Here is a 22,222-nt window from a genome sequence, read left to right as displayed (position 1 = left end):
CGGGCTTTTCACCATAAAGTTCAAGATTTGATTGATGCCAAGACGATTAACTTTGCTCCTACTCCGAATGTGATGAATAATCCTATGCCTCAGCATGGAGGGCCCAGAGTAAACAGTGTGGAAGAGGGGGAAAATTTGAACTTGGTAGTCGATATTAATGACGTTCAGACTTCGTTGTTTGTGGTGAAGGAATGTCTGCTTAGAGGGGGAGTATTCCCGGGATGTGACAAGAATTGTTCAGATTGTGGTAATCATGAAAACGACTGTGTGAAATTGAAAGAAGGTATCCAGGAATTGATGAATGAAGGTTGTTTACAGTTTGATCGAGTAGTGAAAGACCGTGGAGAGGTATCGACTTTTACCATTTACTTTACACCGTCAGAAGGTCCTATACATGCTCCGAGAACTATTAGTGCGCCTGTGACTATTGGCACTCCTGTGACTGTAGCTGCGCCTGTGACCGTATCTGCTCCGGTGACTGTTGGTGTTCCCGCGATTAATGCTCCAGTAACTATCAGTACTCCTACCACCATTGTTGCTTCTAGTCGAAGACTTTATGAGAATAGTAGAGCGATTCCATGGCAATATGACATTGCTTCTTGCAGAAATAGAAGACCAGAGAATCAGACCAGATCAGTAAATCATACTCCAGTGACGATCGGTTCGTCAAATCAGACTCCTGTAACAGTTGGTTTGGCTGTGGGTAATGTGGGAGGACCCGGAGGATTTACGAGAAGTGGTCGTTTGTTCGCACCACAGGTTCTGAAGGATAACAATGCTGAGGCTCTTGCTAGAACAAAAGGAAAACAAGTTGTAGTTGAAGAAGAACCAGTGCGAAAGGAAGTGCCCGAGAGTTCTTTTGAGGAGGACGTGGAGGAATTTATGAGAATTATCAAGAAGAGTGATTACAAGATCGTGGATCAGTTGAACCAGACATCGTCAAAAATCTCTATTCTCTCTCTGTTGATGTGTTCCGAGGCACATCGTAACGCCCTGTTGAAAATGTTGAATATGGCTTATGTGCCTCAAGAGATTTCTGTTAACCAGCTCGAAGGTGTTATTGCAAATGTTAACACAAGACATGGTTTGGGATTCACGGATCTAGACTTGACACCTGAGGGTCGCAATCACAATAGAGCTCTGCATATCACGATGGAATGCAAAGGCGCCGTTTTGTCGCATGTTTTGGTTGATACTGGTTCTTCTTTGAATGTGCTGCCCAAAAAGGCTCTGAGTAAGCTTGATGTCGAAGGGGTTGTTCTCACACCAAGTGATCTTGTTGTTCGTGCTTTTGATGGATCCAAGCGATCAGTTTGTGGTGAAGTCACGTTGCCTGTGAAGATCGACCCGAAAATGTTTAATATTGTCTTCTATGTGATGGATATTCAACCAACATATAGTTGTCTGTTGGGGCGTCCCTGGATACATGGAGCCGGAGCAGTTTCTTCGACTCTCCACCAAAAGCTAAAAGATGTGCGGGATGGTCAAGTTGTGACCGTGTGTGGCGAAGAGGACATCTTTGTGAGCCATTTATCCTCCTTCAAATATGTGGAGATGGATGGCGAAATTCATGAAACTCTGTGTCAAGCTTTTGAGACTGTCAGTATTGAGAAGGTGGCTTTTGTTGAACAGAAGAAACCAGGTACCTCGATTGCGTCCTATAAACAAGATCTGGAGGTCATTCATTCAGGTAACGCGGAAGGCTGGGGCAAGGTGATTGATGTGCCCGTAAAAGAAGACATGTTTGGCATTGGTTATCAGCCTTTTCAATCATCAGAGCAGGGTGTCCAGAATCAGAAAGGGCCGTGTACTTTCACTAGTGCTGGATTGATGAATCACGGGGATGTCTTTGCAACAGGCAATGAAGATGGTGACAATGATTGTGATATGGATAATTGGGTGCGCCCGTATGCTCCAGGGGAGAAGATCAACAACTGGACTGCTGAAGAAATAGTCCAAGTTACTCTTCAGACAGAGTAATTTTCTTTTGTTTTTTCATTTTCCATGAAAGCCCTACGCTCTGCCCAAGGCGTAGTAGTTCATTGTAGGGCCACATCATGTTTTGAATTTTCAATGGTTATCATCGATAAAGGACGTTTTGCAATCAAATTTGTGCTCACTGTCTTTCTGTTTTTATTACTTTCATTTTCAAAACCATAAAAATGGCAATGTTTTTTGTGACTTCCTTGAACTCTTTTCTAAAATAAAGCATGAAACATCGTTCGTGCAGAATTGATCTTGCGAATTCCATTAAAAATAGTTCTGTTATGGCTCAGTATGACTTCGATAACCCCATTTACCAAGCCGAAGAGGAGAGTGAAGAAGATTGTGAACTCCCCAAAGAATTGGCCAGACTATTGAAACAGGAGGAAAGGGTCATTCAACCTCATCAGGAAGAGTTAGAAGTAATTAACCTTGGTACTGAGGATGCAAAGAAAGAGATCAAGATAGGGGTTGCTTTAGAGGAAAAGGTCAAGAGAGGGCTGATTGAAATGCTGCAAGAATATGTGGACGTATTCGCATGGTCGTATCAAGATATGCCTGGTTTGGATACAGATATTGTGGTGCACATGCTACCTCTCAGAGAAGATTGTCCTTCGGTAAAGCAGAAGCTTCGCAGAACTAGTCCTAATATGGCTGTCAAGATCAAAGAAGAGGTTCAGAAACAGTTGGATGCAGGTTTTCTAGCAGTTACCAATTATCCCCCTTGGGTGGCCAACATCATACTCGTGCCGAAGAAGGATGGTAAAGTCAGGATGTATGTTGATTACCGAGATTTAAACAGAGCCAGTCTGAAAGATAACTTCCCCTTACCTCACATTGATGTATTGGTCGATAACACTGCTCAGTCCTCGGTTTTCTCTTTCATGGATGGATTTTTTGGCTATAATCAGATCAAGATGGCGCCAGAAGACATGGAGAAGACGACATTCATTACACCTTGGGGCACGTTCTGTTATAAGGTAATGCCATTTGGATTGAAGAACGCCGGTGCTACCTACCAAAGAGCTATGCCGACTCTCTTTCATGACATGATGCACAAAGAAATTGAAGTGTACATGGATGATATGATTGCGAAGTCTCAGACAGAAGATGAGCACTTGGTAAACTTGCAAAAGTTGTTTGAAAGATTGTGAAAGTTCAAACTGAGGCTGAATCCAAATAAGTGTACATTTGGAGTGAGATCTGGAAAGCTGTTAGGTTTCATTGTCAGTGAGAAAGGGATTGAGGTTGATCCAGCGAAAGTAAAAGCTATTCAAGAAATGCCTGAACCAAGAACGGAAAAGCAGGTTCGTGGTTTTTTAGGGAGGCTGAACTACATTGCGCGGTTCATATCTCACCTAACAGCTATGTGTGAACCGATATTTAAATTGCTAAGAAAAGATCAAGCAATCAGGTGGAACAATGATTGTCAAAAAGCTTTTGATAAGATAAAAGAATATTTGCATAAACCTCCAATTCTTGTACCTCCAGTTCCTGGGAGGCCTCTGATAATGTACCTTTCAGTAACAGAGAATTCGGTGGGGTGTGTATTGGTACATCATGACGAGTCTGGTCAAAAAGAGCATGCAATATACTACCTTAGCAAAAAGTTTACCGACTGTGAAACAAGATATTCGCTGCTCGAGAAAACTTGCTGCGCTTTGGCATGGGTTGCTCGCCGACTAAGACAGTATATGTTGAACCATACTACCTTGTTGATTTCTAAAATGGACCCAGTAAAGTATATCTTTGAAAAGCCGGCTCTTACCGGACGAGTGGCTCGTTGGCAGATGATTTTGATAGAGTATGATATTCAGTACACGTCGCAAAAGGCCATCAAGGGTAGTATTCTGTCTAATTACCTTGCCGAGCAACCAATTGATGACTATCAGCCGATGATGTTTGAATTCCCCGATGAAGATATCATGTACTTAAAGATGAAAGATTGTGAAGAGCCTCTTGTCGAGGAAGGACAGGATCCCGATGACAAGTGGACACTGATGTTTGATGGGGCGGTAAATGTGAATGGAAATGGCGTTGGGGAAGTACTCATTAATCCTAAAGGTGCACACATACCTTTTTCCGCCAGATTGACGTTTGAAGTAACCAACAACGAAGCTGAGTACGAGGCCTGTATCATGGGGATTGAGGAAGCCATCGATCTAAGGATCAAAATTATGGACATTTATGGAGATTCTGCTCTAGTGATTAACCAAGTCAATGGAGACTGGAATACTCATCAGCCGCATTTGATTCCTTATAGAGATTACACCAGAAGGATCCTGACTTTCTTCAAGACAGTAAAGTTGTATCATGTACCCCGAGACGAAAATCAAATGGCTGATGCCTTAGCCACATTGTCTTCCATGATTAAAGTTCATTGGCAGAATCATGTGCCACACGTTGCTGTGAATCGACTCGAGATACTTGCGTATGTGTTTGCAGCCGAGCCTGTTATTGATGAGAAGCCTTGGTTTTATGATATTAAGAATTTCCTCGAAAGCCAAGAGTATCCTGAAGGAGCGTCAAAGAATGACAAGAAGACACTGAGAAGGATAGCTGGAAGCTTTTACTTGAACAAGGATGATGTGTTGTACAAGAGGAACTTTGACATGGTTCTGCTCAGATGCGTGGTTAGACACGAAGCAGACATGTTGATGCAGGAAGTACACGGGGGATCTTTTGGTACCCATGTTGGTGGTCATGCGATGGCCAAGAAGTTGTTAAGAGTCGGTTATTACTGGATAACCATGGAATCTAATTGTTTCAAATACGCTCGGAAGTGCCACAAATGTCAGATCTATGCAGATAAAGTGCATGTACCACCAAACCCTCTGAATATTATGAATTCTCCTTGGTCATTCGCGATGTGGGGCATCGATATGATTGGAAAGATTGAACCTACTGCTTCTAATGGACATTGCTTGATCTTAGTCGCGATTGATTACTTTACCAAGTAGGTGGAAGCAGCTTCCTATGCCAATGTTACCAGACAAGTGGTTGCTCGATTCATTAAGAAAGAAATTATCTGTCGTTATGGGGTTCCTGAGAGAATCATCACTGATAATGGTTCGAATCTCAATAACAAGATGATGAAAGAGCTTTGCAAAGACTTTAAGATCGAACACCACAATTCTTCTCCTTACAAACCAAAGATGAATGGTGTTGTAGAGGCGGCAAACAAGAACATTAAGAAGATTGTGCAAAAGATGGTTGTGACGTACAAGGATTGGCATGAGATGTTGCCTTTCTCTTTGCATGGGTATCGTACCTCAGTGCGTATGTCAACCAGGGCAACTCCGTTTTCACTTTTGTATGGCATGGAGGCAGTCTTGCCAGTAGAAGTTGAAATCCCTTCTTTGAGGGTGATGATGGATGTAAAGCTTGACGAGACCGAGTGGGTTCAAGCTAGGTTTGGTGAGTTAAATTTAATTGAGGAAAAGCGATTAGCAGCTGTGTGCCATGGACAACTATATCAAAGAAGGATGAAGAAGGCCTTTGATCAGAAAGTGCGTCCTCGAAGCTATCAGATAGGTGACTTAGTTTTGAAGAGGATCCTTCCTCCCGGTACAGATAACAGGGGCAAGTGGACTCCGAATTATGAAGGTCCATATGTTGTTAAAAAGGTCTTTTCTGGTGGAGCCTTGATGCTTGCAACTATGGACGGTGAAGATTTTCCGTCTCCTGTGAATTCAGATGTAGTCAAAAAATACTTCGCATAAACTGACCCGCTGGACAAAGAAAGAAAGTCCAGGAAAAAAAGGGCATCCCGGCGAACCAAGAGAAAAAGAAAAGAAAAAGGTTCGGGCAAAAGTTAGGGATAAAGAATAAAAAATAATATGTACACCTGGTAAGTCGAAAACCTGCAAAGGCGGCTTAGGCAAAAATGGGTATCCCGGTGGATTGAAAACCTGAAAAGGCGGTCCAAGCAAAAGAGGGATTAAAGCGAAGACTACAGTCTGAGTTATCTGTACTTCACCGTGTTTCAGTGTCTACCATCTCGAAGGATATGATCGGTCCAATCACTCTTCTCAGAAAGGAAAGAATTTGGGGGAAAGTGAAGATCTATGAGTCATAACAGAATTGGAAAATAGCGGAATGCCGTGTTCACATTGCCAATAGGATAGTTTATTTTCTCTTTTGGCGCAATTACCTCTTCCTAGGAATTGCTTCCTGATGTATTTGCCTTTATAGGCCATTTTCAATCAATAAAAGTCGTTATTCAGTCAAATTGCTCTCTTGTTTTTTTTTACGTCCGAATTTTTGATAAACATTGCATCTAAAAACATGAAGGCTAGACAATGACGTGCGGAAAGATAAAACATCTGAAAATCATTTTGAATGTTGAGTACACTTGAGTATATTTTTCCCATACGATCCCCTGGGGCATGTATGTCTGGCCGTTTTGCAGGTTACTATCTTTGATTGATGGCTAAAGCAGATGAGCCAAAGTTTGTTTGAAGGAAGACCCTGTTGTTTCAACACTGTCCAGTCGTGTGAGAAGTTGGGTCGTCTAAGTCGAGTTCAGAATTTGTTTCCCCAGCATGGTCGAGAGGTTGGTGTTTTCCCAATAAGTGACTCCCCAGTTGAGTTGGTTTCTCTACCGTTCCAAGAATGTCAGATCAGTAAGTATCCTCAGCAGAATTGTTGTATCTCCCCGCAGAGTTGGAAGGTCGAATCAGAAATTGTGCGCTCAGTAAAGTGATCATTTGCTTTCCCAGCAGGAGTTTTCCTCCCTTTGCATCTTGCATATAGTAATCATCATTTGCATTCGCATTCTCAAATCGCGTAGCATTTCCATTTGGTATGGAGCATTACACCATGGAAAACTCAAACATATGCATACATGTATTAAACCAGATTTGATCTTATCCCCAGAAGAGACGGATCATGTCTCAACATCAGTGTAGCACATTTGCATCAGTTGCTCTTGGCAACATTCAGAATCGATAATCCCAGTGAGATTTATTTTCTCACCAGTCCGTGAAAGGGAAGCTTGATTCTCTCCCCAGTTTAGTCCCCGGCAAGTGTGTGCCTTATTTTCACATATGTAAATATCATCCTTGCGATACCGGTAAGTGTCGTGTTGATCCCCGTAAATGTCTGTGTTTTTCCTTGGTGTCGGCAAACATCATCTTTTGATGTCGGTAAACGTCAAATCCCAATCGTTGGCCATCAATAAATGGCATGTCTCTCATGGCGTCTATAAAAAATCGTTCTGCCAACACCCGTGTGTATCCTTTCCCTTCTTGGTGTCGGTAAACATCATTGATTCGATGTCGGTAAACATCAGCCGCTTGTTAACCATCGGTAAATGGTTTTGTCGTTAAGATTCCTCAGCAGATTCGCTATCCGTAAATATCGAGTGCTTTGTTTTCACCATCGGTAAATGGTTTTGTTTCATAAATGTATTCTTTCCTTGGTGTCTGTAAACATCAGTGTTCGATGTCGGTAAACATCGAATTCCTTCCTAGTCATCGGTAAATGTCTGGTCTTGTAATGCTTTCTTTGATACCAGTAAATATCAAATCTGTTTTGAAGCCGCCATCGGTAAATGGCCTCGCTTTCCCAGTCATCGGTAAATGTCTGGTCTTGTTTCACTTATAAGCATCAGTGTTCGATGTCGGTAAACATCGAGTGCCTTCCCAGGCATCGGTAAATGTCTGGTCGTGAAGCGCTTTCTTTGATATCGGTAAATATTAATTCCCCAGTAGAGTCATCGGTAAATGTCTGGTCTTGTTTCACTCTTAAATATATTTGTTCGATGTCGGTAACATCGAGTTCCTCCCTACTGAAGCCGCCATCGGTAAATGGCCTCGCTTTCCTTGATATCGGTAAATATCAATTTTATTTTGAAGCCGCCATCGGTAAATGGCCTCGCTTTCTTTGATATCGGTAAATATCAAATTTATTTTGAAGCCGCCATCGGTAAATGGCCTCGCTTTCTTTGATATCGGTAAATATCAAATTTATTTTGAAGCCGCCATCGGTAAATGGCTTCGCTTTCTTTGATATCGGTAAATATCAAATTTTATTTTAAAGCCGCCATCGGTAAATGGCCTCGCTTTCCTTGATTCGTCACCTGCAGAATGCAAATTCTCCGGTTCTTTTGGTATTCAATCCCTGTTTACCTCGAAAGTCTGATAGCCGCTGCTTTCATCCGTTCAAGTTCACAGTTGATTGAATAGGGGCAGCTGTAGCACCTCAAATTTTCCCCCCTCATTCATGCATTCATTTTTAGGTCATTTTTCATTTCATATTGCATTTCAGTAAAATTCAACTGTGAAGTCAAAAGTCAACTGTTGGTCAACTGAAGGTTAAATGGCTAGGGAATGACCTGAGATACTTCCAACATGTTCAAATGGGGTCTATTCATTAGTCAACACATTACTCCTGAAGGAACAAAGGTCCAGAGCACAGGTCACAAATTTGGAAAGATGACTTGAATTGTTATGCTCGCTAGGCGAGCAGCATGGTTCGCCTAGCGAACCTTGAACTGTCATGCTCGCTAGGCGAGAAGATCCTTCGCTAGGCGAAGCCCACGCATTTTGAAAATAAAAAAAAATATAACAAAAAGTCATGGGCTTGGACCTCTCTCATTTTGAGCCCACAAAGCCACGAAAATCAAGTTATAAATTCTGAAATCTCAGTAAGAGAAAAAGAAGAGAAAAGAGAGAGAGAAAAGGAAGAGCTAACAGGATTCAGAGCAGCCTCCAGAAACTGAAGGGAACTCATCTGCAAAGAACCGATTCCCTCTCATATAAACCCTAAGATTGTTCTGCAAACCCAACGGTGAAATTCAATTTCATTCGATCTCTCCAATCAGGTTTTCCTTATTCCCATTACTTTACGCTTTTAATTTGAAAATTTTAAATGTATGAGGTATTATGGTGAATTTGGAAGAGTGGGTATCGTTCGGTTTTGCCCACGGGTTTAGATATGCATGAATGTGTAAAACAATGCCTTGAATATTTAATCGTTTAATTTCTGAAATGTGTGCCGTAGGGTTTAGGGTTCCTGAAAATGCACTATTATAAAAAAGAACCCAGAACCCACAGGCGTTCGCTAGTACCATCGCTAGGCGAGCCTGTAGCGAAGCTTCGCTAGCACCTCGCTAAGCGAAGCAATAGCGAGCGTGATAGAAGTTGTTTTATTGTTTGCTCTTTAATCTGTTTGGTGATTGTTATGACATGCTTTCTCTCGCCTTCGTGCACTGTTTACCTGACGCTTTGTTGTCATGTTTCTTTTGTTTGGTGCAACTCTTGATTGCACCCCGTCTTGTTATTCTAACCTGTTTGTTGAGTTTTTGTGAGGGCTCACATGACTCCTGAAAGGATAGTTTGCTTGGCATTCCACTTTATTTGTGGGATACCATTTGGAGATTTGTTCTGATTACCTGTACTGACTTGCTTTCTTTGACGATGCTAGCTTGAGAGATCTCCGGGTTTCTGTTTTCTTTATTTGCTGTTACTTCGGATCTTTATCCGTGCGGTAGATCTCGTGATCCCTTTATCTTTCCCGCATTTTACCGCTTTCTTAGCTGGAAGACCTCGATAAGGGGTGATGTTTTCTTGTGTGTTTACTTTTGTGCACAAAGACCTCCAAGAAGAGGCATCAGTGCTAAAGACCTCCATGAAGAGGCAATTGACGGATAAAAGGGATTAATAGTCAATCCCCCGTTATTCAGTGTGTCATTCTCTATGCTCACACTACGTGTCGATGCTTCAGAACAAAATCCAAAGATCTTTTGTCCGGTCAGTCAGTGGAGAGGGTTCCACCTTTCTGAATCCCCACTTTTTGTCATGAGCTCACCCTGCCCAGGGTTAAGAGCTATGAGGTCTTATCCTCATTGCCCCTTTGATATGCTCACCCTGACGTTCAATGTCAGTGGTTAAGAGCCCATTTGATTACATTTCCATGGCTTGTTTGTCGAGGTTGATATGACCCCTCTTGACTAAAGCCCTACCCATGTATGTTTGACCCCCCCTTGTTGGTGTTTACTTTAAGCTACATGTTTTGTGTGGTGTGATCGTCTCCCCCATAGGATTGCTAGGCTTCGTATAGTCTCTCGTTTGCATGTCAATTAAGGTAGCACGGTTCCTTCGTCTAGGACTTCCTTTTTGCATGAGCATTCCTAAAACACAAACAAATTCATTGATTTTTCTTCTCCTAAGAACACGTTTACTCCTTCTACTACAGGCGAGTAAGTCTCCAAAGGTCGAGCATCCGGTAGATTGCGTAGTAACGTCGTTCGTCCAAAACAAACCCCTAGGTAGCCGAACTACGTTTTGCTCTGATTCTCATTCCAGATGAGATACGTAGGCATAAGACGCGACGTCTTACCGAGCACACATCCCTCTAACCCATAGGTAGCCGAGCTACGAAGACTCTGATTCTCATATTCATATGAGGTACGTATGCAGTGGATGCGACATCCGTGCGAGTCATTTTCTTTTGACCGCTCTTTTAGTAAATAGTACATTAGGTAAACCCACACCCTTTAGACAAGAACAACAAGAGTGGATCCCGTAGAGTACTACGGATGCGTGGGGTGCTAATACCTTCCCTTCACATAATCGACTCCCGAACCCAAGATTTAGTTGCGAGACCTTGTCTTTTCCTTTTTCCAGGTTTACTTCGAGCGTTTCCTTTCCCTCCTTTGGGATAAATAACGCACGGTGGCGACTCTTCTGTCATTGTCTTTCTTCGCCGGTTGTTTTCTTTCGCAGGTTGCGACAGTCATTTGATGGGACTTGTCTTTGTAACTTTGGAGCTTCAACTTCTCAACAAGTACAAGACTTCTGATGGATCCTAGTCATTTCCTTTAGCATATCTCAATCACCTCCACAAGCATCTTTGGGAACCTGCTTCAACAACTTGTCAGTCATTGACCAGGCTTACATGTCGTTAGCCTTAAGCAATAGAAAATGATGAGAGAGGGTCTTATATACCCTTGTCTAGAGTACCTCTACGCACAGGATGTAGACCCTAGCTGCTCAGAGTATTCGTTTCTATTCATAGACTTTAGTGTTATTCCAATAAATTCATTGTCAACTCTGTAACTTTTCCATGTGGCTCTTTTATCTTTCTTAGTTTAAACACCATTGTAATAACTTTTCTTAGGGACACACCTCTATGGTTAACTCTTTATCCTTTTCTTTTTAGGTTGACACCTTTATGGTTAATCCCTGTGTTGATACATTCATGCTTATTCCCTTTTCTTGTTTTAAACACCATTGTAATCACTTTTCTTAGTGACACACCTCTATGGTTAACCCTCTATCCTTCGAACAGGCCACTTAAACTAAAATATAGTGAAAATAAGTTATTTACAGTTATTTATAGTATAAAGTAAGTAAGTGGAAATAATGATATAAACTTGCTTTGTTGCGTAGAGGAATGTGAAATCATTCTCATTGACGGGGGCTAGTGATGACATTATCGACCAACCCCATGCTTGGAGCAAAAAAGCACAAGAATAAAATGAACAAGTACCCTTAGATGCATTTTTACACAAAGAACTATATAGATGGGATAAAAAGGTTAAACTCCAACTATATGTTCCTATTTTTTTATGTCTCTTAACTAAGGTAAATACATAATATTTATAGTATTACCAGTAGTTTCAAGAAAAAACGTTACCAAATAGTATCATAATTATTCATTATTGATCGAATCTTCTGTTAATATCATGCATGTATAATGTTTTTTAAGGTACTTTAGAATAATACATTGGCTCCTCTCCATTTCTTCAAACAAATTGGCACCCAAACGTTGATCACATACTGCGTTGTCTTGGTTAGCTCAACCATTAACATCCTTACCTTTGATAGGTAGACCCAACAACTTATACACAACCTCTAGTGTGACAGTACATTCAATGGTAGGAAGATGAAATGTGTGTGTCTCGGGTCTCCATCTTTCTACCAAGATGACATGTTTTGCTGGCAGCATCTTACCAGAAGAGAAGTGATCCTTGGGAGATAAGTTTTATGGATCCATCTCACACTTGCATGATCACCAATCCGATGCAGGATCATCGTAACTAAGCTCTATGATAATATGCCAGGAAATATTGCCTATCATTAGAAAGGATTTGTCATTGAATGTGAGTACAATAATCCCTCATATCGTTACACGATACAATTATACTCCCTCATACAGGAAGACAAGGATAGCGGAGACTAAGGTTGTTGGATAAGCATGCGAAAATTGAGAGGATTCGTACAAAGAGCTTCCAAAATATTTGGTTGTACTTAAGCATTATGCTCCACAAACTATTGTAATTTTGGAAACACTGTTGGCATATGCCCCAGACAGAACTTGTGTTAGTGGAAATAGAATATTCCATCTACTGTTCTAGGCATATGAACCATGCATCAAAGGTTTTGTATTCTGCAAACCTATTATTCAAATTGCTGGAACATGATTGTACGAAAAATGTAAAGGAATGTTACTCATGGTAGTGGTACAAGATGAAAACAATAATATTTTTCCAATTGCCTTCGGTCTGGTTGAAAGTGTGATTGTTGGTGGATTGAGTTTCTTTCTTAATAATCTTCGATTACACGTTGCTCTGCAACCCAACCTATGTTTGATTTCATGCGTACTTACATATATTAGGAATGTATACAATAACCTTGATAATGGTGGGCAAGATCCTCCTTCTACACATGTCTATTGCAGTAGACATATCGCACAAAACTTCATGCGGGAGATCACAGACAAGACGCTTCGAAAAAAGTTGTGAACGCAGGGTATGCATTAACAAAACCATCATTCCAACACTACCACGAAAAGATAATATTGACAAATGCAGATGCATTAAGGTGGATCAATAATAATCCAGGGGAAAAGTGGACTAGGGCATTCGACAATGGTCAAAGATGGGGCAATATGACAACAAATTTGTGGAATCAATGAAATTTGTCTTCAAAGGCATCAGAAACCTACTTATAACCGTGTTGGTGAGAGCAACATATTTTAGGTTAAGGTCACTGTTCGAGACCAGAGGTTCAAAATGGAGTTCAATGTTACAATTAGGACAGTTGTTCAATGAAAGTTGTATGAAATTTTATTAAGGAGGAAACTACCAAAGCTAACACATACGTGGTTACAATGTTTGACCATCGTAGTTGTTGGTTCAGTATAAAGGAGACAATGGATCATAATGAGGGGAGGCTAAGAGGATACTATCGGGTCGAACTAGATAGAGGTTAGTGCGATTTCGGAAAGTTTCAAGTCTTCTGTATGCTTTGCACCCGTGTCACAACGGCATGTTCCCATGCTCGCCAGGACCATTCCAACCCTCTATTTGTTGTTTACAAAGTCATAAACATATGAAATGTAACACAATAGCTTTTCGGTGGTAGCAAAGGAGGATTATTGTCCTACATATCAAGGGGATATAGTTTGGCACAACAAAAATATGTGAAGCAAGAAAAAGGGTTGCCATAACAACATGCGTATTCGAACCGAAATGGATACGACAAATAAAATGGTAAGATTATGTTGTACATGTCGTCAGCCCAGACACAATCGTAAAAAATGTCCCAATGTTGGAGCAAGCTCCACAACATAATTTTTGTATCCACTTTTGATATGTAATTTATTTTTTGTAACCATTCCATTTCATATTGAATACAACGTTCATTTCATATTGAATACAACTTTTGGTTACAACAAAATGAACACAATCACACATAAAACACAACACGAAAAACAAATAAAATGACTAAACACAACAACATATCTAGGAGATTACAACCACCGGGACAATATCATCTGAACCAGGCATCATAACACGACAATCACTGTCAAATTTAACTAGCTCCCACACACAATGTACTCCATTATTGTTGAACAACGTAACGAGCCTTTCAAATTTTCTAATCTTTTCAATGTCTTCAATGTCTCCGTCTAACCAACGGGTCAAGCTCCTCTCAAGATGTTCGAAAGTCTTAGTGTTTCAAAGTCAAATCTTCATCGGAGGCTTTACTGACAAATAAAAAAATTAATATTTTTTTAATGATATAAGACATTTTGAATAAAAAATTAAGAATGAAATGGTAAGATAGGTGGCAAAATAGTGGAGAATGAGTGACATATTTATTAAAAAAAAATAGTATAAGATATGCGATAGGTGGAAGGGCGCCTCTTCTTATGCCAGCATGCATGTGCCAGAGGGAATGACGCATCCTTCCTCTTAGGGAAGTAATGCATGCACCATAGGCATTGACATGTCTATAATGCATGCGCCAATGGGCATGACGCTTGAAAGCCAATTTTGAGTGAATGCGCCAATGTCAGTGGCACATCCTCTTAAGTGCATTTTTTTTTTGTTTTGAAACATGAATATTTTGATATATAATTTAAAATATTGGTTATTTAGGAATTCAATTTGAAATTTTTGGTTATTTGGAAAAAAAATCTAATTTTTTCTATAGTTGTAGTAAAATTAATAATATTATAACTTATTTATAATATGATTTAATTGAAATGTTCTGACAGTGTAAATATATTTTACACTGTCAGTTAATTACAACCATTGATTTGTTAGAGAAATTTGATTTTTATTATAATCACATATAAGTAACACAAACGGATGATTGTGATGTATTGACAGTGTAAAATATTTTACACTAGCAGTGTATAATAATTAATCTCTTTAATAAGAATCATGTTGTGCATCTGGGCATATAATTGTTGGGTATAGGATAATACACAAATTTCTAAAATCTATCAAAGAAATTGTAATACTTGTTAGAAATTGCAAACCATCTATGCAACCTTCTTATTAAAGAATCTAATTTTGTCTTTACTAAAGATGAAAGTTGTGGGCAATTAAAGAGACATCTCCACAATACCTACTTAGGGTTTAATAGATTTATAACTACTAGAATGTGAACCAATTTTTCCTTCACTTTATTTGTAGTAATATTTATTACTCATTGTTGCTGTATGCTAATATTTGGAAATGAATTCTTCCTGCAACTGGACCAATATTCAGCCACCAGCTTAGAGAATGAAGAGTTTGTATCCATTAGCTTTGAAGGTTCATCGTATTCCATCAGTTTCCCTTTAATAATAACCACCAAAATATTATGAGGCAAAAGATAATATTAATAAAACAGAAACAATAGCATGTATAATAAGGTAATAACATACCATAAGATAAAACCATAACCATGTCACTGTCTATTACAGTTGGAACTCTGTGAGCCACTGTTATAACCGTACATTCTTCAAATTCCTGTCTGATTACTCTTTGTAAAATGGCATCTGTAGCAGAGTCAATGGAGGCAGTAGCTTCATCCAGAACAAGAATTCTGTTTCTCTTTAGTAGAACTCTTCCAAGACAAAACAATTGCCGTTGTCCTAAGCTCCAATTTCCACCTTCATCACTCACTGCAAAACTTTTCAAAATTAGGATTCCACAACTTGTATATTAACAAAACCATATATATAAAGACTCACCAGAAGAGTCCAAGAGAGTTGGTAGTTTGCTGATTGTTTCCTTAAGCTGACATTTCTCTATAGCCTAAATATACAAATCAAATATAAAATTATTGAATGGTTCATGTAAAATTCAACTACACGTAATGCTAATATTAAGATTAGTTTATTCACCTTCCAGATATCTTCGTCTGAGTACAGGCCAAGAGGGTCCAGGTTTGTCCTAATGCTGCCCTTGAAAAGAGTTGGTTCTTGAGGGATTATGCTTAGCTTCATTCTCAAATCCTTCAACCCAATTGAGCAAATGTTTACCCCATCTATGAGAATATCACCTCTTGATGGCTCAACTAAGCGAAACAAAGCACTAATCAGTGTACTTTTTCCACTTCCAGTCCTTCCAACAACTCCTACCCTACTCCCTTCTTTAAATTTACAAGTGATTCCCTTAAGAACCAATGGAGCATTAGGACGATATCTTATCTGAAACCAAAGTAAAAATAGGCATCAAAGCAGAATTTTTTGTTCATTTCAGAAATAAAAGATGAAAACTGAAAGTAGAGGTAGAAATATAGTTTTCTACATATTTCAAGTTGATGTCAGAGATTCGGGGTTGGACTGCCTCCTTTACATTACAAGTCAAATTTGCAGAGATGAGTTAGGTCGTAAAAAAAGTCTAAGACATTTATCTAACTTTACCTCCAAGCCTTGAAGATCAATCTTTCCCTTGGAAGGCCACGAAGATGGCGGTCGGTTATCTTCCACAATAGCGGGAGGCTCAACTGGTATATGAATGAATTGTTTGATTCTTTCAACAGATATAATATAGTTTGATAAGTTAGAAAACCATCTACTCCAAAATATTTGGGCTCCTGTCAAGGTAAAAGCATAAGAAAGAGACAGTCCCACAAGGCCTGCACAGAACATGAGAGTTGTTAAGAGTTATTAGCTTGAAGAAAACTTTATCTCGACAATTGTTAATTAACCATATAGGTTTAGGTTTAAATATAGTTCGTCCATACGAACAATACCATTTTTTACTTTTAGTCATCTAATGATTATGCTTGTTTTAGTCCTTGCAAACAAATTACTCTTTACTCTTTGTCCTTGTAATTTATGTTAGAATTGATCTTTGTAATACATAGAAGTAGAATATTTAATTGTAGTCCCTCAAATATGACCTATATAAGGACTAAAATGAATTACAGGGTCAATTTCAATTTTTGACAATTTTTGCAAGGACTAAATCAAAACAACAAGAACCATAAACAACTACATGGACTAAAAGCAAATAACAGTATATTCGCAAGGCTGAAAAGTATATTTAAGCATATATTATATTACTACCTGAGGATACATATCCATGAGGAAGTAAAATAAGCAACAAAGATGCAGTGATGACAGTCAAATTTTGAAGTGCTTCAATCCTTAACACTGCCCATTCCATTGCCGCATTGGAATGAAAGAACAATGAAGCATCTGTGTCTACAAGTGTCAAGTAGTTTTTGAAAAATGTGTCTACCATGTTGAATGCCCTTACAGTAACCACTCCAAGTGATGTCTCAGCTGCAAAATTCATGACTGGGGCTTTGGTTGTTCCATTAATCCGTATTAGTTCCCTTGCAGTGGCTTGATAATAATTCTTAAAAGGGAATGAGAAAAAAAAAGATTTAGAAGTTACTAGCTCAATGATCTAACCTTGGACAGAGAATAAGGAATCAAGAAAAGCTGGAAAGTGGATAAACCTGAATGTATATTGATGCAACCATTGCAGGAACAGCAACAATGAGAACTTGCCATGTGACTGAAGCCATTATACAAATTACCACCAAAACTTCGAGTATTATACATGCTACAAAGGTGATGGAATAAGGTATATCAAAGTCCAAAATACTTAAATCTGATGAAGCCTGCACAAGAGAGAAGAAAATGTTGGCCTAAATTAAATATGAGGGGTTATGAAATCGTAATGAATGGAAAAATCTTACTCTAGTTAAAATCCTTCCTACAGGAGTTGAATCAAAGAAAAGCATTGGAGCATTGAAAATAGCTGTAGTGAATCTTGAGAAGAAAGAAGTAGAAGCTTTTAATCCAAGAAGTGCAGTCAAGTAAGACCTTACATATACAAAAGCAGCACTAGCAAAAGAAATTAATGCATAAATTCCAATCAAGGTGGCATTAGTTACTTTTGGAATTTCAATGGCTATAACAAGCCAAAAGTTTGATGCAGTTTGAAAAGCTATGAAAGCAAATTGTGCTAACATGATGAAACACAACATAAATGTCCCTTTGGAATAGTTTATATAATCCCAGAATGGCTTCCATCCAACATTACCAATCACTTTTTCTTCCTCTTGTGTAAGTTGTGCACCAATTGGTCCCTTGATACTAGAAATTTCTCCCTCACTTTGATTTTTAGTAAGATAAAAACCATGAGAGGTTTGAGGATTAGACAAAACTTTGATTTCAGAACCTCTTTTATTTTCACTATCTTGATTCAACTCAGTAATTGTGTCTTTATGAGCACTCACAAGTAGTTCAAAGGCTGTTCCTGCTGTTAGGAGACTCTCATAACTACCTGATTGAATAACTTTTCCACCCTCCATTACCTAGAATTTGAATTCATCATGTTAAATATGACCAATTATTATATAATAGGCATCTAAATGAAATACATTACCAAGATTGTATCAACTTCTGAGAGAAATTCCACTTGATGAGTAACTAGAATAACAGTTTTCTCTCTTAAAGCAGTCATGACACATTCCTGTAATGTTGTAGACGCAGTTAATTTGATACACCAAAGTGAGGATTATAGTTTTATTATAACTAGCGGAACCCATTTATCATATGATAAAAGGGATGCTTACATTGAATAGTATTGCAGCTGTATGTGCATCAACTGCACTGAATGGATCATCTAGGAGATAGATATCAGCATCATTATAGACTGCTCTAGCTAGTTGAATCCTTTGTTTTTGTCCTCCACTCATGTTTATCCCTCTCTGACCAATTTCTGTAAGATCACCATGGCTAAAATCATTGATATCCTTATCTAAAGCACAAGCTTTAATTGCTTTCTCATATCTTGTTTTGTCCATTGGCTTGCCAAAGAGTATATTATCTTGAACTGTTCCACTTTGAATCCATGAAGATTGGGAAACATAGGCAAAAGTGCCACCTACATCAACCTGTTTTCCGTTATAGTGAAATATCAAAAGTCAAATATTATGCTTATTCATATGAATTTGGCATGATAAAATTTAAATATGAAAATATCCAAGTCAAATCTAACTAGGTTATATTAGAAACTTACCGTTCCTGACATCTTAGGAATCTCTCCAAGTATTGCATACAAAAGTGATGATTTCCCAGCTCCAACTGGTCCACAAACTGCAATTTTATGTCTCCATTTGATTTCTAAATTCACATCTGCTAAAGTTGGAGACACAGATTCATGATCCCAAATAAAGTTGCCGTCTTGAACTTCCACAGCGTTAACCGGACATTCCTTGAATTTTCTTTCACTAACATCCTTGTTTAGTTCTTCATCAAGCAAAAAGTTATTAAGACGATCGAAGGAAACCTTAACTTGAATCATAATGGATAGAGCCTCTGGGGCCAATCTAACAGGCTCTCCCATGTTCCTCAATGTTGCAAGAACGGTGAAAATAGTTCCAGCATTCAATGGTGCACTCTTGGTAACAGCACATCCAAGAAAAACAACAGCAGAAATAACACTAGGAGACATCCAATAAAGAAATGAAGTAGAAGTTTTCAAGATCTGTGCCTTAGACAACCATACGAACTCTTTATCTCGTAGTGACTGGACTAAGTTTTTGAATTTTTCTTCCCATGATTGTAACTTAATGATCTTCATACTATTTAGAATCTCTGAAGTCGATCGAAGACGCTCGTCCTGTGCAATCATAAACTGTGAGTGGCAATTTTGTAGGATCCTTGCAAATGGCACATTAAGAAATCCACATATAAGAAGGGAGACCAAACCAGGAAGAGCACCAATACCAACAACACCAAAAAGGATACCAATGGAGAGAACAAGTAGCAATACAGAATTCCATGTTGTATGAAACCACCATGGAAATTCTCCCATTCTATATGCATCAACAGCAATGTAGTTCACAATTTCTCCAGCCGCATGTCGTGACCTTGCCGAGCTAGAAAGCTTTAGCTGCTTTTGATAAACTGCTACCATCAGAGCTGATCTCATTTTCAACCCTGATCTTCTTGAGTTAAAAAACCAATGTCTTTGAAACAAAGACTCAAACACTTTGGTGACAATCAAAAAACCAACTATGGAAAGACCTTGTCTAAGATCTGGCTCAGTTCTATTTGAGTATTTAACAAAAGCATAGAGTATTAGAGGTGAAACAGCAACAGAAACAGTTCTGATTAATCCATAAAATGCTATTAATATGTTTTCTCCTAAGTAAGTTCTAACTATAGACCAAAGAACCAAACTCTTTGTATTATTCTTTGCTCTCTCTCTAACAAGTGATTCCCAAGCATGGACAAATTTTTGATAGGCCATGTTGGCTTCATCTTCCGAAAGAAGGGAAGGGATTTCTTCAAGATCTAATGGCTTTGAGTAACCTAAAATGAGTAAAGAATTCATCCAAGAGAAAACCAGCTTGCTGATAAAAGTAGCATGACCAAGTCCTGTTTGTTTAGTTTCAAATTTTTGAGCTAATAATGGCTCAGATAAACCTTGTTGGACACTATGAGTTCCCAAATAACCAAGATTTTTAAATGCACAATACAGAAGAAGGAAATGTACAAGCCACTGTACAATATCAAAAGTTCCAATTGCATGATTTCGGAATAGAATTTCAATGTTGAGAGATGAAACCAACACACAAGAAAATAACCACCATATAGAGTTTAATATTCTTATCCATCTGACTAGCTGAACAATCAAAGAAACAGAAAAAGAAATCCAAACGATTCCTCTGATAACGCAAGTTAACCATTTCAGTTGCTCAGATTTATCTTTGATATTCCACAATCCAACAGTGAAAACTGAAATGCTAACAATAGCACAACAGATTGAGGCAATAAGAAAAATCCAGCATTTTGTATGGCTTTGATTTGATGAAGTTTTTGTGATGAAAGTGATAAGCAAAGATGTGAAGTAGAGAGAGAGAAAGAGTATGTTGATTGTGTCTATTAAGGTCCTTTGAAAGCATAAAGAAGCGAAATCAAAATTGTTGAGACAAACCCATGAAATTTCACCTGCATATATATAATCCAAGAATGAAAAATGCTATAACAACAACAAACACTGACTTTAAAGAAAAATAGATAAATAAATGCACACAATAACATAACAATCCAACTTATAAAGTAGAAAATATATGTAAATACTAGAGTGCAAATTACATGATATAAAATGAATATTAAGCATAGAGACTCAACAACATGAAAAAGAATGGAGATGACATACATAAATTAAATGGTGCAAAAGGAATGATGATACTAAAGATTGAAAAAGAATGAAAGTTACCAAACGAATTGCAAAAGGAAGCCATTTTTGGAGCTTGAATTTGAATGGTTTGTTCTTCTGAACTCAGCAGCAGAAGAGACACAAGTGAGTTGTGATCCACATGCTCTTCATATTTTAACAAAACATTCTCCAATTAATTTGTGACGAGTTTATACTGAGAGTCTAAAACTAGTATTATCTAGTCAACCTTACAAAATCATTTCGCAAAAAGTGAATTACCTACTCTTATAACTATACATATTTAATACATGTGTAAGAACCACGATGTGATGTGCATGGTGTCATAGGAGAAAAGGGTTCTTAGAAGCATTTCATCAAACAGGTTTGTTGCTTAAAGGATTCAAGAAATGGAAATCTAATGGCTGTTGATAAAAAAATGTAGTTTTGTCATTTTGTTGTCTCTAGGTCTGAATGCCTAAGAAAGCGGATTAGAGAAAAAGAAAGTAATACATGCCACCTTTAAAACCGCTTCCATTTTGTTGTGTCAAAGCATAATAATGAACTAGTCATTTCCCTTTACAGACATCAATAGTGTGTGTTTTTAAAGAGATTAATTGAAATCATCTGATAGGGTAAAAAGATTTTACACCGTGAGTTAATAATAGACGTTGGATATTAAAATAAGTTTAATTTTTATTTAAAAAATATATAAAGTAATACAAACGGATGATGGTGATGAATTGATAGTGTAAAACTTTTTACATTGACAGTGTATAATAATTAATTCTTTTTTAAAACCATAAATTTACTCATGTGAGAAATAATTTTCATTCATTCCATATTAATATAGTTACTAACCAATGTTTAAAAAATACTATAAGACCGGTCGTCAAATCGAAAAGATTATTGGTCGTACTACTAAATTATTTATCGGCCTGAATGATTAAATCAGATTAAATTGGATAATCTCGATTGAATAAATGAGTCTTTATAATAGAATTATATAATTATTAAATCGGTCGAACATGACGATATAATCTCTAAAAAAATCACAACAACTACACAATTTCAAAATTTTAAAATATTATAATTTCACAATTATTCTTTAAATTCAAATTCTTCAAATTCTAAATATAATCATTACACACAACAAAATAATATAAAATAAATATTAATCAAATTCTAATTGCGACATTAATTGAATAATAAAGCAACAATGTCTAAATTTTTTAATTTTAAACTAGAAAAAATGTTTTAAATAAATTTTGAACAAAATCTATATATATTTTAAACCCTGGTTTGATCCAACTTATTTGTACAAAA

General features: G+C 38.0%; 1 protein-coding gene across 1 annotated transcript; it reads right to left on the bottom strand.

Annotated features, from left to right (window-relative positions):
- Positions 1–14,631: 14,631 nt before the first annotated feature.
- LOC127092496 (ABC transporter C family member 8) lies at positions 14,632–21,437 on the bottom strand. Its single transcript, XM_051031376.1, has 12 exons — positions 20,960–21,437; positions 18,752–20,688; positions 18,306–18,626; positions 18,116–18,202; positions 17,424–18,044; positions 17,181–17,345; positions 16,783–17,077; positions 16,135–16,349; positions 15,613–15,918; positions 15,460–15,523; positions 15,151–15,390; positions 14,632–15,061 (listed from the first exon to the last, which is right to left on the bottom strand). The coding sequence occupies exons 1-12, from the start codon at positions 20,982–20,984 to the stop codon at positions 14,931–14,933; spliced, it is 4,407 nt and encodes a 1,468-aa protein (XP_050887333.1). The 5' UTR covers positions 20,985–21,437; the 3' UTR covers positions 14,632–14,930.
- Between the last annotated feature and the right edge of the window lie 785 nt (positions 21,438–22,222).

This window comes from Lathyrus oleraceus, chromosome 6 (assembly GCF_024323335.1).
Source record: "Lathyrus oleraceus cultivar Zhongwan6 chromosome 6, CAAS_Psat_ZW6_1.0, whole genome shotgun sequence".
In the NCBI taxonomy this organism is placed as follows: domain Eukaryota; kingdom Viridiplantae; phylum Streptophyta; class Magnoliopsida; order Fabales; family Fabaceae; genus Lathyrus; species Lathyrus oleraceus.
Note: the sequence above shows the minus strand (reverse complement) of the source record. Positions and strands in the feature narration are given on the sequence as shown.